The 17,971-nt window shown below is 36.5% G+C and overlaps 1 protein-coding gene across 6 annotated transcripts in view; it reads right to left on the bottom strand.

Annotated features, from left to right (window-relative positions):
• LSM14A (LSM14A mRNA processing body assembly factor) overlaps positions 1–17,971 on the bottom strand; it is a 54,045-nt gene that overhangs the window by 20,339 nt on the left and 15,735 nt on the right. For all 6 annotated transcript variants that reach the window (XM_045796186.2, XM_045796183.2, XM_045796187.2 and 3 more), the window contains exons 2-3: positions 8,358–8,521; positions 5,050–5,179 (exon numbers count right to left, since the gene is read on the bottom strand). In XM_045796186.2, the coding sequence (XP_045652142.2) occupies positions 5,050–5,179; positions 8,358–8,521 (294 nt within the window). The remainder of the gene's footprint in view (positions 1–5,049; positions 5,180–8,357; positions 8,522–17,971) is intronic.

The following is a 17,971-nucleotide window of genomic DNA, read 5'->3' as shown; positions in this document are numbered from 1 at the left end:
GTTGATGTTATGTATATTTTGACTTCTTTTCTTTCTTATTTATTTAAAATTCTTTATTTAAATTCAATTTAGTTAACATATACTGCATATTACTAGTTATTGGGGTAGAATTTAGTGATTCGTCAGTTGCATATAACACCCAGCACTCATTACATCAAGTTATTTTGGCTTGTTTCTATTTCATTAGGTTTATGCTTTTAATTTTTTCTCCTTCTACTACATTTGGGCTAATTTTCTTTCCTTTTCTCTTAGCTTCCTAAGCTGGCAGTCTAGAGCAGTAATTCTAAAACATTCTTATTTTCTAATATATGCATTCAAATGTATAAAATTTTTAAAGGTATAAAATTTCCTCTAAGCTCCACTCACAAATTTTGATATGCTGCTTTTTATGATCATTAAAAAGTATTTTTTTTTTTTTAAAGATTTTATTTATTCGACAGAGATAGAGACAGCCAGTGAGAGAGGGAACACAAGCAGGGGGAGTGGGAGAGGAAGAAGCAGGCTCATAGCAGAGGAGCCTGATGTGGGGCTCGATCCCAGAACGCCAGGATCACGCCCTGAGCTGAAGGCAGACGCTTAACTGCTGTGCCACCCAGGCGCCCCTAAAAAGTATTTTCTAATCTACACTTTCTTCTTTGATTCATCAGTGATTTATAAGTTTGCTCAATTTCCAATTATTTGGAATTTTTCAAGTTATATTTATTTAACTTATGGTTATGAGAACATACCATGTATGATTTCAATCCTCAATTTAATGTAACTTGTTTTATGGCTCAGGATTTGATCTATCCCATTAAGTGGTCCATGTTTACATGAAAATAACCTATATCCCACAACTTTGGGGTGTACTATTTTATAAAAGTTACATCTAGGATTGTTAAAGCCTCCTGATGAACTGTCCTCTGTACCATTAGGAAGAATCCTTCTTATCTCTGGTAGTACCCCTGATCTTTAAGTTTCTTTGTCTGATGTTAATTTGTCTAACATAGTTTTCTTGTTATTAGTGTTTGTATGGTACGCCATGTTGTTTTTTATTCGTTCCCCTTCTGTCTTTCGGTGTATTTCTTATAAAACATTATATAGTTGGGTCTTGTTATTTTTTTAAATTCAGTTTGATGGTATCTACTTTTTAAATGGAATGTTTAATTCCCTTACACTTTATCAAAGTGGACCTTGAACAATCCTTAGTCTGTTAGCCCCAATGTATGATAGATCCAGCTGGCTTTATGGTAACTGTAAAGTTCATAAGTCTGCCTTCTAAATGTTCATCAAAATGATCTAAATTTTCATTAAAAATTAATTTGCACGAAATACTGGAGACCTAAGAGAATCATTGTATAATATGGCTTGACTACTTAACCGGCTAAAATGTACACATTTGTCTGTCTATTCAGCCAACAGTTCTCTGTCTTGTCCACATGGTTATTATGAGACTTAGCATGCCATGGCTGTTTTGCTGTTTTTTATTGTGGGATCGTTAATTTTTCCTAAGGATCCATAAATTAAAGACCTGATCTTTGCACTTAAGAATTATTTTAGCATCAGCTTTAAAAAAATAGTGTTTTAATTCTGTCTGGTGTATCATCCCTTTCAATGTATGAGAGTTAGCTGTTTCCTCACTATCTTACAAAAATACCATACACATACTCAAACTTGTGGGCTTTTGCCAAACTGATAATGAGAAATAGTGCCTCAGTAGAGATTTAATTTGTACATCTCTTATTATAACCAAAACTTAAGCATTTTTCCACATTTGGGGGACATCTATATTCCTCTTTCTGAGAAAGGCAAAGTTAGTTCCTAACACCTGCCTCTTTTTCTCTTGGGTGTAGGTCCTTAGTTTTGGAAGCCCTATAGATGCTATAGATATTAATCCTTCATGATATAAATTGCAAAAAAACCTGTAGAAAGACTGTAACATATAAAAATTAAAATGGAAAAAAAAATTCCCAAATAGTGTTTCCCTGATTTAAACTTCTTTTTTTAAGTCAGAATACTGTACTGCATTCTTATAACAAAGTAAGCTAGAGAAAAGGAAATGTTATTAAGGAAATCACTCAGGGGCACCTGTGTGGCTGAGTCAGTTAAGCGTCCAAGTCTTAGTTTCCGCTCAGGTCATGATCTTAGGGCCGTGAGACTGAGGCCGGTGTCTGCTCAAGATTCTCTCTCCCTCTCCCTCCCCCTGCTCACACATGCTATCTGTCAAATAAATATCTTTTTAAAAAAAATCATATGGTAGAAAAAATACATTTACTAATGTATTTATTGGTAAAAACCCACATATAAGTGGACCTGTACAGTGCAAATACATTTGTTCAAGGGTCAATTTCACTAGGGATTGGAAACAAGAGGCTTAGATTAAAATCTGGCTTAATTTGTGCTAACACAAACCATATCCAAGTTAGCTCCTTTTCTAAAAATCACCTACCACCAATCAATGCTATAATTTTCCTCCTCCTCCTCATTTAACAACTTCTAAATATTATATATAGCTCTCTAGTCATTCCACAAATTATCCTACCAATATGGAAATCAAATGAAAAATAACCATCTACTGCAAAAAGTACTCAGTTGACATGGATAATACAAATAAAATCCTCTACCTTTGTGACAGCCAAATAATAGTAAACTAGCAACTCCCAATAATATTAAAATTAGATAAAAGCATTTATAAGAAATACTCTGATTAGAAGAGCAGGCTCTGAAGAATGGTAGAAGCAGTATTTACTATGTAACACTATGTGCTAGACCCTATTCAAATGCTTTACACATGCAATCTTCACGGTAACGTATGAGGTAAGTGCAGTCAGTAATAATCCCAATGTTAGCCAACTACTCAATTTAGTGAAAGGAGTCTCAAAGAGATCATTTGCAACTCCTCCTTATTTAAATCCTCAGAATAGGATTCTAACAGTTATAGCTAACAGGGTAAATCTGGATTTACCTCCTTCCTATATCACCACATTAGGACACATTTAATTAGTTAACTACGGCAATGCCAAACTTTATGACTTGATTAAAATGGTGACCATGAGAGGTCTCCATTATAAAAGCACAATGTCATCCTGTCTGTAATTAGTTAACTGTGTGATAATACTTTAGCCATTTTAATATTCTGTCCAACACTGTTCACCCAATGACTTTAGCATCCACTGATAATCCTTGCTAATTACTACAGTAGATATTACAACAATGGTGATTTTCTATATTTACCATTCCTTCTTTCTATTAGCTGGCACTTTTTTGTTAAAAAAGAACATTGGTGGGGCACCTGGCTGGCTCAGTCAGAACAACATGTGACTCTTGATCTCGGGGTCATGAGTTTGAGCCTCATGTTGGATGTAGAGATTACTTAAATAAACAAACTTAAAAAAAAAAAAAGAGCACTGTTTCCCCTTCTTCTTTTTTCAAGGGGCCCATGTTCCTTTTAGTGGGGAATGGTATTCAGAAACCAAGAACTGGGTCTACACATATTCTTCGCTACAGGGTATCACTGCTTCTAGGTCCCTTCTATGAACAAAGCCAGGAAATAACCAGTTTTTAAAAAACAAGTTCACATTCATGCTTCCAATTCACATTCAACACCATGGGGTTCTTTCTTACCCCTACATTTCTTTCTCCCTTCTCCATGGTCTTTACAGCATTTCCCAACAACATCACTATATTAGTCATTTGCCCTATCCTGTAATACATACAAAACAGTTTCAAAATTAACACCAGTACCACTACCAATTACAAACCCTAAGTCAAGGTTTCTTTCTTTCTTTCTTTTTTTTCTTTTTTACAGTTCCATTTATTCTTACAATATACCCCTACTAAGAGTGTAAAAGTTACTTGAATTCTTTTTTCTGTGTGCTTATACTATCAATTTGATATATACTTAGCACCAGTTATTTCTGTTTGTATCCATTCAGTTTTAGGATTTATTTTTTCCCATCCTTTTTGATTTTGTGAATAAGCAAAACATTTACACACTTAAAAAGTCACAGCTACATAAAACAAAGTATATTTATAAAAAGGAATTAATTTTAACAAAACCCATTAACATACTAATGAGTTTCAAGATATACCTGAAACTGGATTTGTGATGCAGAGAAACAGGGTAAACTGATAAATGGTTATTTCAATTGAATTAAAAAAGATTAAGGGCTAGAATTTGAGATTTTTTTTTTTTTAAGATTTTATTTATTTATTCGACCGAGATAGAGACAGCCAGCGAAAGAGGGAACACAAGCAGGGGGAGTGGGAGAGGAAGAAGCAGGCTCATAGCAGAGAAGCCTGATGTGGGACTCGATCCCATAACACCGGGATCACGCCCTGAGCCCATGGCAGACGCTTAACCGCTGTGCCACCCAGGCGCCCCTAGAATTTGAGATTTAAAAAGTTACTCTTTACTGTGAAAATTTCAGTAAAGGTATACTAAAGAGCTAAAATGCACAGCTATAAAAACAAAACAACATTGAGCTGATCTGATTATTATCTAGCTTTCTCCTTACAGTGTTAATGCTTCTAAAACAATAAACAAAGCACCAGGCCCTCAAACATGCTATATGTGATTATCTTTCCACATTCTACCTAATATAAATACTCCTTAATGGCATTATTATTACCTAATAATAGCATTATCTCCAATCCCCTTTTTGAAAACCCATTCTGTTGAAAACAAATGCTTATTCTATGATTTTTTTAGATTAGTTTATTTTTTAGTAATCTCTACACTCAACGTGGGGCTCGAACTCATGACCCCAAGATTAAGAGTTACATGCTCTTCCGAGTCAGCCAGGTGCCCTGGAAAAAAATGCTTATTTTAAATGGATATATCTTATGTAAATTTAAAATAACATTCAATGATATTTGGCAATTGAATAGATCTAGATTAAAAAAAATGTGCTTCATAGAGCCAGTAGTTATTGAGGACATTAAATAAAGCCTTTAAATTAATAGGTTACAAAAGGAACACCAAACAACATGTCTGTAAATTTGTGGTAAAGACAGGTAAATTTAAAAAAACAAAGAAAAAAGAAAGAAAAAGTAAAAAGCACAACATACCAACACCGACAGCACCAAACTGCTGCCCGACTAATGAACTTGGACTGAACTGACTGTATGTTGACATCCTGCCAAAAGGTCCATAGGAACCCACTGACTGGAATGAAGAAGTAGATGAGCCTAGTGAAGACTGAAGAAAGATCATGGGTTATTTTTCCAGGCTCTACACAACATGTACATAATGAAAAAAATTCGAATATTTACATTTTTAAAGAAAACTTTAAATTGTAACTACTAGATACAAAAGCAATTATAATAACTTACAATATGCATTTAATACCATAATAGTTTAACAACCTCCGGATTTCAATATTTGTATATACGTGCCAATCATAGTTGATGTGACTTATAAATGTATTTTTCTATAGTTAAGTAAAGAGTTTTATAGCAGTTTAGGAAAGAACCAAAGAAAAGTTACTTGAATAAGTAACTCTGAAGAAAAAATATGGGAAAAATTACATTTGGTTATACTGAGTTTTAGTCTGGTGCTGACAAAAATAAGGTATCTCACTTGTGATTTTGCTCATATTTCAATCATTTGAGGCGCACTATTAAATTTACAGGGAAGTGATATAGAAACAAACTATCCCAAACAAGACCATTTACATTTTATTTATTTATTTATTTATTTATTTATTTATTTATTTATTTATTTATAAAAGTGGGCTCCATGTCCAGCATGGAGTCCAATGTGAGGCTTGAACTCACAACCCTGAGATCAAGAACTGAGCTGAGGTAAGAGTCAGATGCTTAACCAACTGAGCCACCCAGGTGCCCCAAGACCATTTACATTTTTAAATATATTTATCATTAAGTTAAAGAACATTTTACAAAAATTTCAATTTACTAAACCTAAAGTGTATTATAGAGTATTAAAGTATATTATAGTGTATTAATACCTAAAGTATTATAGAACGTATATATGCATACTATATACTCATTATCTTAATATAAAATATCACATATTACAAATATGAAGCATACTAATGACCAAAAGGATATAAGCTCACTGATGGTAGGAGTGTCTGTGTGTTCACTGCCAGTATCAGGCATATGGCAGGTGCTCAATAAATACTACTGGATGTATTAACCCAAAGGTCAAAAGTCAAAATTTATGGTGACTGGTAGAAGTTACTCAACAACAGTCTGACTTAAGTTTACTTGGTTCTTCTGATTCCATAAAGCTTGTAACTTTTAAATAGAGACAGTCAGCTAACACTACTCTTTGGTGTAGGCTATCTCTATTAAAATGTGTCTCTTCTCCCTCCATTTAAGAAAATTCACATTTTCTCATAATTCCTTCAGACTTACCTCCTCAAAAGTTGGACTTAACAAGGAGTGGGGGGAGAGGAGAGGAGAGAATTTCTCCAATTTCTAAGAATAAATTTAATTATTTCTTATTAAAAAACTTATATTGGAAAGATAAATATTAAATAAATGTTAAAAGGTACTTTCTCTCTCTCTCTTTTTTTCCCCTATTTTTTAAAAGGTTTTATTTTTAGGGTGCCTGGGTGGCTCAGTCGGTTAAGAGTCCGCCTTTGGCTCAGGTCATGATCCCAAGGGTCCTGGGATCGAGTCCCCCATTCAGCTCCCTGCTCAGCAGGGAGTCTGCTTCTCCCTCTCCCTCTGCCCCTCCTCCCCTCTGTGTTTACGCTTTCTCAAATAAATATAATCTTAGGAAAAATAAAAAGATTTCATTTTTAAGTACTTTCTATGTCCGACATGGGGCTCAAACCTACAATCCTGAGATCAAGAGTCACACACCCCACCAACTGAATCAGTCAGGCGCTCCTCTTTTTTTCCATTTTAATTTTATATACCACCTATTATTTTCTTCAGAAGAGTTCATTAAGTATTTTAATATTGGAAGTAACACAAACTTATGCAAGATAATATATATTCTAAGAATCTGTTTTGTGGAAAATTAAGATTTTATCACAGCATAAAATAGGGAAAGTTAATTTTAAAAAATCTAAAAGTATTACATTACTTAAAAAAAAAATCAACAAGCATATTTTAGTGCAAATGACCAAAGGCTGACAAGAAAAGGGTTGAGAAGAAAATGGATCCAAAAGGAAAATCATGAGGGCGATAAGCTTTTAATCAGCTATGCCCCTAAAATGAAAATACTCCTATGTCAATCTGCTTCCTCTGCTGTTGTAACTAAAATTCAGGCAGTTTCTATATACTTCCAATTATCATGTAAATAAGCACTGTAACGAACATCCTCTTTAATTTATAATTTACAATCTTTTAGAAATCATGTATTTGTTTTTGATAAAATATAATTTTTAAATTTCTTTTACTGAGAATACTTAGGGTCTTCTTTTTTCATACCTTATTTATTTACTTATTTATTTTTAAATATTTTATTTATTTGTGAGAGAGAGAGAGAGAGAAACGCGCGCACGCACAAAGCAGGGGGAGTGGTAGGCAGAGTAGGCAAAGGAAGAAGCAGGCTCCCTGCTGAGCAAGGAGCCCAGTGTGGGACTGAATCCCAGGACCCTGAGATCATGACCTGAGCCAAAGGCAAACTCTTAATGGACTTGGCCACCTAGGCGTCCTTTTTCGTACTTTAGAGAATCGAACAATATACCTGTGTATGTTAAAAATCCTTTTACGTTTGTGCTATTTTATACAACACTTCATGCATATTATGTTACATAGATATGATACCAATATACCACACACATATATACACATGATACCAATGTGATTTATTACTTTTTTTCACTGAACCTAATAATCTTACCTAAGAGTAGCCATTACCACTCTGGTTTGTAATATGAACCAAATGTGAATAATATAGTAAGTGACATGGATCCTGGATTCCAGAGCCAGACTGCCTGGTTCTGTCCGAATTGTGGCTCTACCTTAATATACTCACTTGTTCACTTGTAAAAATCAGAATTGTATAGCTATACTATAATTACAGTACCAAGCTCAGAGAGTATTGTGAGGACTGACTTACTATATGTACAGTGGTTTGAATAGTGCTTCTCATACAGTTAGACCTCAATAAATGTAAGCTATAACTTGCTAAAATTAGAAAATATTTTATGATAAAAATAAATCCCTCTTCTACTACTTATTTAGTCCCAACTGATGATCTAAAGAAAAAAGCCTAGATGAAAACATCATCCAGGTATTTTAGGTATCTAGGTAACTAGGAAATGATAAGCACATGAACATTCAATTGAGGGGGAAAAAAAAACACCCCAAAACCAAAATCCAAGAGAGGTAAAAGCCAAGACTAGCCATGTACTTGAAGTTTTCTTGCACTCCAAGACAAATTTACCAACAGTTACCTGAACAATAGCTGGGTCCTGAGGCAAAGAACATTGTGGTTTTGGTGGCTCACAAACAGTGAGGTCTTTAATATCACTCCCACGGAATATGATGTATTCAAAGACTTCATCTCGAGGTGGTATTGGACGATCTGTTGGTCTGTCTTCTGTACCAAAGGACCGAACTGGTGAGAAAACAGAGACTATAAGATACATGTTTTACTCATCATATTCAGGTAGTGCCCTGAGAAATGCACTCTTCCAAATACCAATAAACAGCAGTTCTTAAATGTCATCTGTGAGAAAATATTCATTAATCTGTAGCTAAAGAAGTTTTGTTTTTCTTTAAAAGAAGAAAATAGAGTGGGTTCTGCCTAGAGCTAAATGTACTCAATTTAAAAGACAATCTGTATTATGAGGTCATGTTCATCCTACATTTTTATTTATTTATATCTTTGGTGGTTGTGCTGAGAGGAGGTGTTAAAGATGTCTTCTTTCATTGTTGATTTATTTTTAATATCATTCAGCAAAATAAAAAATTGGCAAACCTATGTGAGATTTCTTGTTGGGGGGTGGAATGGCAAGTGATTTCCCTGTCCACAAAATCCCAAAGTTTGGGAAATTGAGTTTTTGGATTAAGAGAAGACAATGAAGGGAACATCTATCTTGGTGAGTAGTAGGTCCTCTAGAAGCCAAGCCAAGCAGCTGTCAGGTATTTAGCCCCAGGGGACAGCGTGAAATGGCCTAGTTACCTAAAATATCTCATAATTAAATCTGATTATTTCAACACTTAAGGTAGCATTACTCAAAGTTAAACTGCGGACCACCTACACCAGGGTAAGCTGGCTAAAAAGATTTCTGGGATCTTATTCAAATCCACTGAATCAGACTTTCTGAGAGGGTCCAGAAATCTGCATTTTAAACCAAGTCCTCAAGAGTTTCTTAAGAACACTAAAGTTTCAGGCTCACTGTCTCAGACTTTTCTGAAAATGTCTACATCCATACAGAAGTTTCAAGTAAGAAAGTTTGAAAGATCATGTATTATCCATTTAAGAGTGTCCTAGAGGGAGTAGAACCCCTTCAGATTGTGCAACGTTTTGAATGTATGCATTTTTCTGCAGAACTGATCCAGGGTTAGATTAAATATGAATATTAGTTCATTTTAAATAATACCTCCCTCCTTTATGCTAAAAAGTCTTTCTATCACTTATGATACTTCCAGGAAAGATGGTGACATAGATGTAGGCTTGCAGGAAGATATCCTCCCCTAAAACTAAAGAAAATAGCCAAAAAGAGTTAAAATATCCCTAAACTAGGAGATCTCAAATTTATACCGTGAAATTTTATTAAAAAGTATCACTCCAATACTGAATCACTTAGTCCAAACTGGAAGATCAATCTGAGAATCCATATGCAGCATGCCCTGAGAAATGTTCACCGGCACCTCCATATTGGTAGATGGGGACAGGAACACTGATGTGGTTAAGGGAAAAGATCTGGAATACCCTAGTTGAAGTTCCTCTTCCCCTAGTGGCCAAAGACTACTTTATAGGGCAGGAGTAAATGACAAGGTTCTATATTTTGCCCTTTATCTGAAAGGAAGGATAAAGAGCCAGAAAAATCAGGATTAAGAAAATTACATATAAATCAAAGTCATCCCTAACCTTAGTGGCGGCAGCAGCAACATCACCAGTACACAAAGTATACAGCCTCAGGCCTCGGAACAGACTAGTTCATCTTGAAGCAGAGGGAGGAAAAGTCAAAGTCCTCCTTTCTTTTCCTTAAAAGATTACTTATTTGAGAGAGAAAGAGAGAGAGAGCACAAGTGGGAGGGGGAGAGGCAGAAGGAGAGGGAGAAGCAGGCTCCCGGATGAGCAGGGAGCCTGAATCGGGACTTGATCCCAGGACCCTGGGATCATGACCTGAGCTGAAGGCAGATGCTTAACTGACTGAGTTACCCAGGCGCCCCCTCAAAGTCCTCCTTGTACAAAAACCACCGACAAGCTCCACAAGGTTTTCCAAGGCTGACAAGCTCCATTAGGTTTTCCATGGCCTAACAAAACCATTCAAACTATACCCATGTAGTCACTAGACAGATGAAAAATCCATTCAGGATTAATATTCGTCATAGGAAATAGAAGAAAATTTCAGAAAGAACTGCTTTACCTTCTTGAGAAAAATAAAGTTCTTATGATCAAAATGACATTGAAAAGAGAAGGTAGCATACAGAGTTAAGGAAAGAGAAGAACAGACAAGATAAATCTAACAGCAGAATAACTACATCAATAAAGCAGTAAATAACTACATCGAAGCAGTAAAACCAGGTCATTAATTGAGAAAAATTCTGAGAAAAAGCAAGTAAGATGTAAAGAAAAAGTACAGCAATAAAATAGTTGATGACTGTTATGCAGATCCAGACAAGACAGTAAGAGAAAATATACTTTAAAGATATAACAGAGGGGCGCCTGGGTGGCACAGTTGTTAAGCGTCTGCCTTTGGCTCAGGGCGTGATCCCAGCGTTCTGGGATCGAGCCCCACATCAGGCTCTTCCGCTATGAGCCTGCTTCTTCCTCTCCCACTCTCCCTGCTTGTGTTCCCTCTCTCGCTGGCTGTCTCTCTCTGTCAAAAAAAAAAAAAAAAGATGTAACAGAAATTTCCTGACACGAAGACCTGAATTTGATCAAAAGGTTTCGCTGTATTTCTAGAAAAAGATTTAGTGCACTATAAGCTATAGAGATTTACCCTTTGCTATATCAAATTAAAAAACTCACAGAAACAGTGGTATCAAACAAAAGATAAAAGATGAAGAATACATTTGCAATGACGTGGATGGAATTAGAGGGTATTATGCTAAGTGAAGTCAACCAATTCTATGATTTCACTCATATGTGGAACTGAAGAAACGAAACAGGGGACCACAGGGGAAGGGAGGGAAAAATAAGATGAAATCAGAGAGGGCGACAAACCATAAGAGACTCTTAAGTTTAGGGAACAAACTGAGGGTTGCTGGAGGGGCGGTGGGTGGAGGGATGGGGTAACTGGGTAACGGGCATTAAAGAGAGCACTTGATGTAATGAGCACTGGGTGTTATATGCAACTGATGAATCACTAAACTCTATCTCTGAAACTAGTAATACACTCTATGTTAATTAACTGAATTTAAATAAATAAGAGATGAAGAATAAATTCATTTAACCACACAAATGTGTATGACAATTTACTATGGTCTTAGAACAGAATGTAAGTTTAATAGTTCTGAAAAAAGCTACTAAGTTACATACTGACAAAAGTCAGGATGGTCTATCACATAGTATTCTAACAAATATTGGAAGATGAAAACACAAAAGGAAATATATAAATTAAAACTCTCATCTGTTATAGTAGGGAGTCACTTGATAAATTTTTTTGGGACGTTGATAAATTAATATATGTAGGCTTAAATTTTTTATTTGAGGTCCTAAAGGTAACCAACAATAGTGTTTAAAACTAAGGGCATATTTTCCAAAACGTGGTGTGAAGAAAACCTCTATCATACAGCAAAAGAGGAAAATGGAAAAGTATGAAAATAGAGACATTGGAGGATGAATTGCACACACCAAGAGTGTGAGAAACATGTTCTAATGATGGAGACTGGTTTGATCAGATTTAGGATTTCCAACAGACAACTGCTGTACCATTACAAAGAACAAATTAATTAACAGAGATCAGAAGGGCACACATGGCTGGAAGATAACACAAACAACCTGGGCATTCAGAGTGGAAAGAAAGGCATGAGAGCACTGAAAAGGCAGAAAAATCACCACTACTGCTCAGGTGCAACACATTTCAACACATGAATTAGCTCATGTGCAAATGTTAAGTAAAGGAATTGTTAGTATAGTGAGAAATCACACTGGTTCATCCCCAATTTTTCTTGTTATTTAATTTTTGCACTTGGAGGTAACAGCAATTAAACACAACAAATCACAGAAAACTAGTATATGATATCCACTCACCCCAAGTTTCCTCTTGGCTCAATCTGGCTACATAATTAGTCTTAAAAGTACTTACTGCACGGTCCTCCCTGATCTTGATGCACATCTTCCTTGTCTCCAGCAACAAGCCTCAATTCTTATATCTTCTTCCACCAGGCTTTCATTTTTTCTTTGAAGCTAACAATTTTATTAGGTATACTTCACTACCAGCATTTTTGTTAATGCTTTCATTTTAATTTTTAAAAATTGTGGTAAGAACACATGAGATTTACCCTCTTAAAAAATTTTAAGCACTATAGTACAATATTTGTATAGCAAAACGTTGTAGAGATCTAAAACTTTATCATATTGCTTAACTGAATTCTTCATTCCCCCCCCCTTGGTCCTGGCAACCACCATTCTACAGTATTTGTCCTTCTGTGACGGTGGAAAACAAAATGAAAATGGAAGACCAGTTTGGAAGTTACCAGACAAGTAGTAGTGAAGAGGAACTTAAAAGGGTCAGTCGTAAAGAGACTCAAACTCACCAAAATAATATGATTTATTGGATGCAATTCCTTACTTCTAATTCTACAACTCTGGTTTTTTTGTTTTTCTTTTCAAAATAAGTATATTATTTGTATTATCAAAGAGTTAAGTAAATACAGGGGCACCTGGCTGGCTCAGTCAGTGGAGCGTGTGACTCCCCATCTCAGGGTTGTGAGTTCAAGCCCCATGTTGTGCTTTAAGCCCCTACTTAGAAAAGAGAATTAAGGGGTGCCTGGGTAGCTCAGTTGGTTAAGCGTCTGCCTTCGGCTCAGGTCATGATCTCAGGGTTCTGGGATTGAGCCCTGCTTCCAGCTCTGCACTCAGTGGGGAGTCTGCTTCTCTTGCCCCCTCTGTTTCTCCTCCCTCTCATGCCTGCTTGCTTGCTCTCTCTCAAATAAATCAATAAAATAAAGAATTTTAAAAAATTAGATATATAATAACATTAAACATGTTTTATGAGGCAGATTATAAAACTGTAATTTTCAAAAGATTACAACTACCTAAAAAACACAGGTGACTGACATGAAAAGATGGCAAAGTAGGAAGATCCAGGAATCAGTCCCAACACCGATGAAACTACTGACTTGGCATGTGAAGTCTGAATAAACCACTTTGGAACTATGGAATCTAATCACACACTTGCAGCACCCATGCGAGTACTTGATGAAGTAAGACTGTTAACTTGTGGTAAATTTTGACATTTTGCATAGTGGCCAGTTGTTACCATTCATTAACTCCCATCTCTCAATATATTGAAAAAACCTGAAATTTTACAAAACATCTTATCTGGCCACAATGGAATAAAGCTAGAAATGAATAATAAAAGGAAACTGGACCTGGAAATTAAATAACGCACTCTTTTTTTTTTTTTTAAAGATTTTATTTATTTATTCGACAGAGAGAGAGACAGCCAGCGAGAGAGGGAACACAAGCAGGGGGAGTGGGAGAGGAAGAAGCAGGCTCATAGCAGAAGAGCCTGACGTGGGGCTCGATCCCAGAACTCCGGGATCACGCCCTGAGCCGAAGGCAGAGGCTTAACCGCTGTGCCACCCAGGCGCCCCTAAATAACGCACTCTTAAACAACCAACGAGTCCAAAAAGAAATCACTAGGGAAATTAAGAAAATTTGAGACAGAAAAGAAAACACAATGTGCCAAAATTATGGGATGTAAAGAATGCCATACTCAAGAGGGAAATTTACAGCCATAATCACATTAAAAAAAAAACATCCCAGGGCATTTGGATGGCTCAGTTGGTTGAGCATCCGACTCTTGGTTTCAACTCAAGTCACGATCTCCTGGATCATGGGACTGAGCCCCACATTAGGCTCCATGCTTAGCAGGGAGTCTGCTTGAAGATTGTCTCCCTCCACTTGTGCTCCCTCTCAAATAAATAAGTTTAAAAAAAAAAAACCACACCTCAAATCAACTTTACACCTTAAACATTAGAATAAGAGCAAACTAAACCCAAATCCAGCAGAAGGAAAGAAAGAAGAGAGATTAGAGATTAACAACACAGAGAAGAGAAAAACAGAATCAACAAAACCAAAAGTAGATTCTTTGAAAAGACAAAACTGACGAACTTTTAGCTAGAATGACTAAGGGAAAAAGGCGAGAAAATGCAAGTAACTAAAATCAGAAATGAAAGCAAGGACATTACTACCAATCTCATGGAATTTAAAAGGCTTATAAGAAAAAAAACTACAAACAAATACCAACAAATTAGAAAGTCTGTATGAAATAGAAAAATCCCCAGAAGCATCAAATTACCAAAACTGACTCAAGAAACAGAAAATCTCAATGGATCTGTAACAAGTAAAGAGACTGGACCAGTAATCAAAAACCTCCAGAAAAAGAACAAGGACCAAATGGTTTCATTGGCAAATTTGAGCAAACATTTAAAGAAACAACACCAACCCTATTCAAACTCCTCCAAAAAAGAGAAGAAAAGGGAACATGTTCTAATATATTCTTTGAGGCCAACATTACTCTGACACTAAAGTCAGACAAAGATACCATAAGAAAACTACTGACCAATATCTTATGAATACAAATACATAAGTCCTCAACAAAATAATAGCAAACAGAATCCAAAAATACCTAAAAAGGATTACATATCATGACCAATGGGGATTTTACCCCAAGAAATCAAGGTGGTTCAACATAAAAAAAGATCCAATGTAATACACACCACATTAACAGACCAAAGGGGGAAAATACCTGACATGATAATTTCAATAGATGCAGAAAAAGTATCTGATAAAATTTAACATCCTTTCATGATAAAAAAACATTTAGCAAACACGGAATAGAAGGAAATAACTTCAACAGGATAAATGGCATATATAAAAAACCAATAGCTAACATCATATTTAATGGTAAAAGATTGAAAACTTTCCCCTAAGATCAGAAACAAAACAAGAATGTCCACTTCCACCACTGCTATTCAATGTACTAGAAGTCCTAGCCAACATAATTAGCAAGAAAAATAAATAAAAGGCATCCAAATTGGAGAGGAAGAAGTAAAATTCTCTTTTTGCAGATGACATGATTCCATATGGTAATTCTATATATACAGAATCCATAAAAAAACTAAACAAAGCTAGAGTTAATCAATGAATGCAGCTAAGTTACAGGCGCAATATCAACACACAAAAATCAGCTGTTTCTATATACAACAATAATCAAACAAAAAGAAATTAAGAAAACAATCTCACAGTACCATCCAAATGAATCAAATATCTAAGAATAAATTTAACCAAGGAGGTGAAAGACTTGTATACTGACAATTAAAAGCACTTCTGAAACAAATTAAAGAGTAGCTAAATAAATGGAAAGTCATCCCATGTTCATGGACCGGAAGACTTATTAAGATTACAACGCTCCAGGGGCGCCTGGGTAGCGCAGTCGTTAAAGCGTCTGCCTTCGGCTCAGGGCGTGATCCCGGCGTTCCGGGATCGAGTCCCACATCGGGCTCCTCCGCTGGGAGCCTGCTTCTTCCTCTCTCACTCGCCTGCTGTGTTCCCTCTCTCGCTGGCTGTCTCTCTGTCACATAAATAAATAAAATCTTTAAAAAAAAAAAAAAAAAAAAGATTACAACGCTCCAGGGTTGCCTGGGTGGCTCAATTGGTTAAGCGGCTGACTTTGGCTCAAGGCATGACCTCAGGGTCCTGGGACTGAGCCCCACATGAGGCTCCACGCTTGGTTGGGAGTGTGCATCTCTTTCTCCCCTCTCCCCCTCTGCTCGTGTGTGCGCATCCTCTCTCTCTCAAAAGAAAAAAAAAAAAAGATTACGATGCTCCCCAGAGTGAGCTCTACAGATTCAGTGCAATCCCTATCAAAATTGTAATCCACTTCCCTCTCAAATTGGAGAAACCAAACTTCAAATTCAGGAACAAGTTGGAAGACTTGTACTACCCAATCTTAAAACTTACTACAAAGTTACAGTAGTCAAACAGTGTGTACTAACATAAGGATTTACGGAATGGAACAGTCTTAAAAAAACCCCAAACATCTATGGCAAATTGATTTTAATAAGGGTCCAAGAATATTCAAATGGGGGAAAGAAGAGTCTTCAAAACATGGTTTTGGGACAACTGGATGACCATATACAAGAATACCTTATTCCAAACAAAAATTAACTCAAAGTGGGTGTGATGTTGTGATATAATAAGAAATATATATTTGGTCTTTGTCTCCAGCTCCTGGACAGAGCTCCTAAAACCTTTGTAACTTCCTTAGAAATAAAGGTACTAAGAGCATCTTTTGTTCTAATGAGGACACTCTTGGTGGGCTCCTGGATAGCTTCAGAAAAGGGGCTGGTCACCAGAAAGACCAACTTTTGGGGAGGGGAGAGGGGCTGGAGACGGAGTTGATAATTGATCATATCACCCATGTGATGAAGCCTCCATAAAAACCCTTAAACTATGGGGTTTAGAGAGCTGCTGGGTTGGTGAACACGTGGAGGTGCTGGGAGGATGACTTGCCTGGAGATGACAAGATCACTGCACTCCTTCCTACATATCTTGCCCTATGTATCTTTTCCATCTGGGTGTTCCTCTTGTATCCTCCTATAATAAACTGGTAATCTAATAAGTAAGCTGTTTTCCTCAGTTCTATGAGCCATTCTGGCAAATGATCAAACCAAGGAGGGGGTCATGGGAAGCCTCAATTTATAGCCTGTACTTGGTCAGAAGGACAGTTGATAATTTGCAACTTGAGACCAGTGTGTGAAGTAGGCTGGGGTAGGTTGTCTCGTGGGACTAAGCCCTTAACCTGTGAGATCTGACACTAACTTCAGATAGATACTGTCAGAACTGAATTAAATTGTAGGATACCCAGTTGGTGTCTATGGAGCTGGGAGAACTGGTTGATGTGACTGACTGAACATGTGGTGGCCAGAACTACTGAGTAAACTGGTGAGCAGAGGAAAAAGCACATTTTTTTCTTTTTTAAAGATTCATTTATTTGAGAGCGAGAGTGAGAGAGCGTGTGCGCAAGGCAGAGCCCAATACGGGGCTCAATTCCATGATCCTGAGATCATGATCCAAGCAGAAACCAAAAGTCTGACGCTCAACGGACTGAGCCACCCAGACATCCCAGTTTTTCTTTTAGTGGGTCAACAATCTAAATATAAGCCAAAACTATGAAACTATTAAGAGAACATAGGAGTAAATCTTTATGACCTCAGATTTGACACTGAAAGCATGAGCAACAAAAGAAAAAATAAACTGGACTTCATAAAAATCAAAACAAGTGCATCGAAGAACAATACTGAGCATGGTAAAAGACAAGCTATGGAATGTGAGAAATATTTCCAAGTCATATACAAGGGCTTAATATCTAGAATATATAAAGAACTCTTAACAACAGGGATGCCTGGGAGGCTCAGTCGGTTAAGTGTCTGGCTTCTGTTCAGGTCATGATCCCAGGGTCCTGGGATCAAATCCTGCATTGGGCTCCTTGCTCAGTGAGGAGCCTGCTTCTCCATTTGTCTGCCACTCCCCTTGTTTGTTCCTACTCTCTGACAAATAAATAAAATCTTAAAACAAAACAAAACACCCAAACCCCTCCAACAACTCAACAACAGAAAGACAAAGCACCCAATTAAAAATGGGCAAAAACTTGAAGAGACA

This window comes from Ursus americanus, chromosome 21 (genome assembly GCF_024610735.1).
Source record: "Ursus americanus isolate L20-20 chromosome 21, mUrsAme1.1.p, whole genome shotgun sequence".
In the NCBI taxonomy this organism is placed as follows: Eukaryota; Metazoa; Chordata; class Mammalia; order Carnivora; family Ursidae; genus Ursus; species Ursus americanus.
This window is presented reverse-complemented; position numbering and strand designations above follow the sequence as displayed.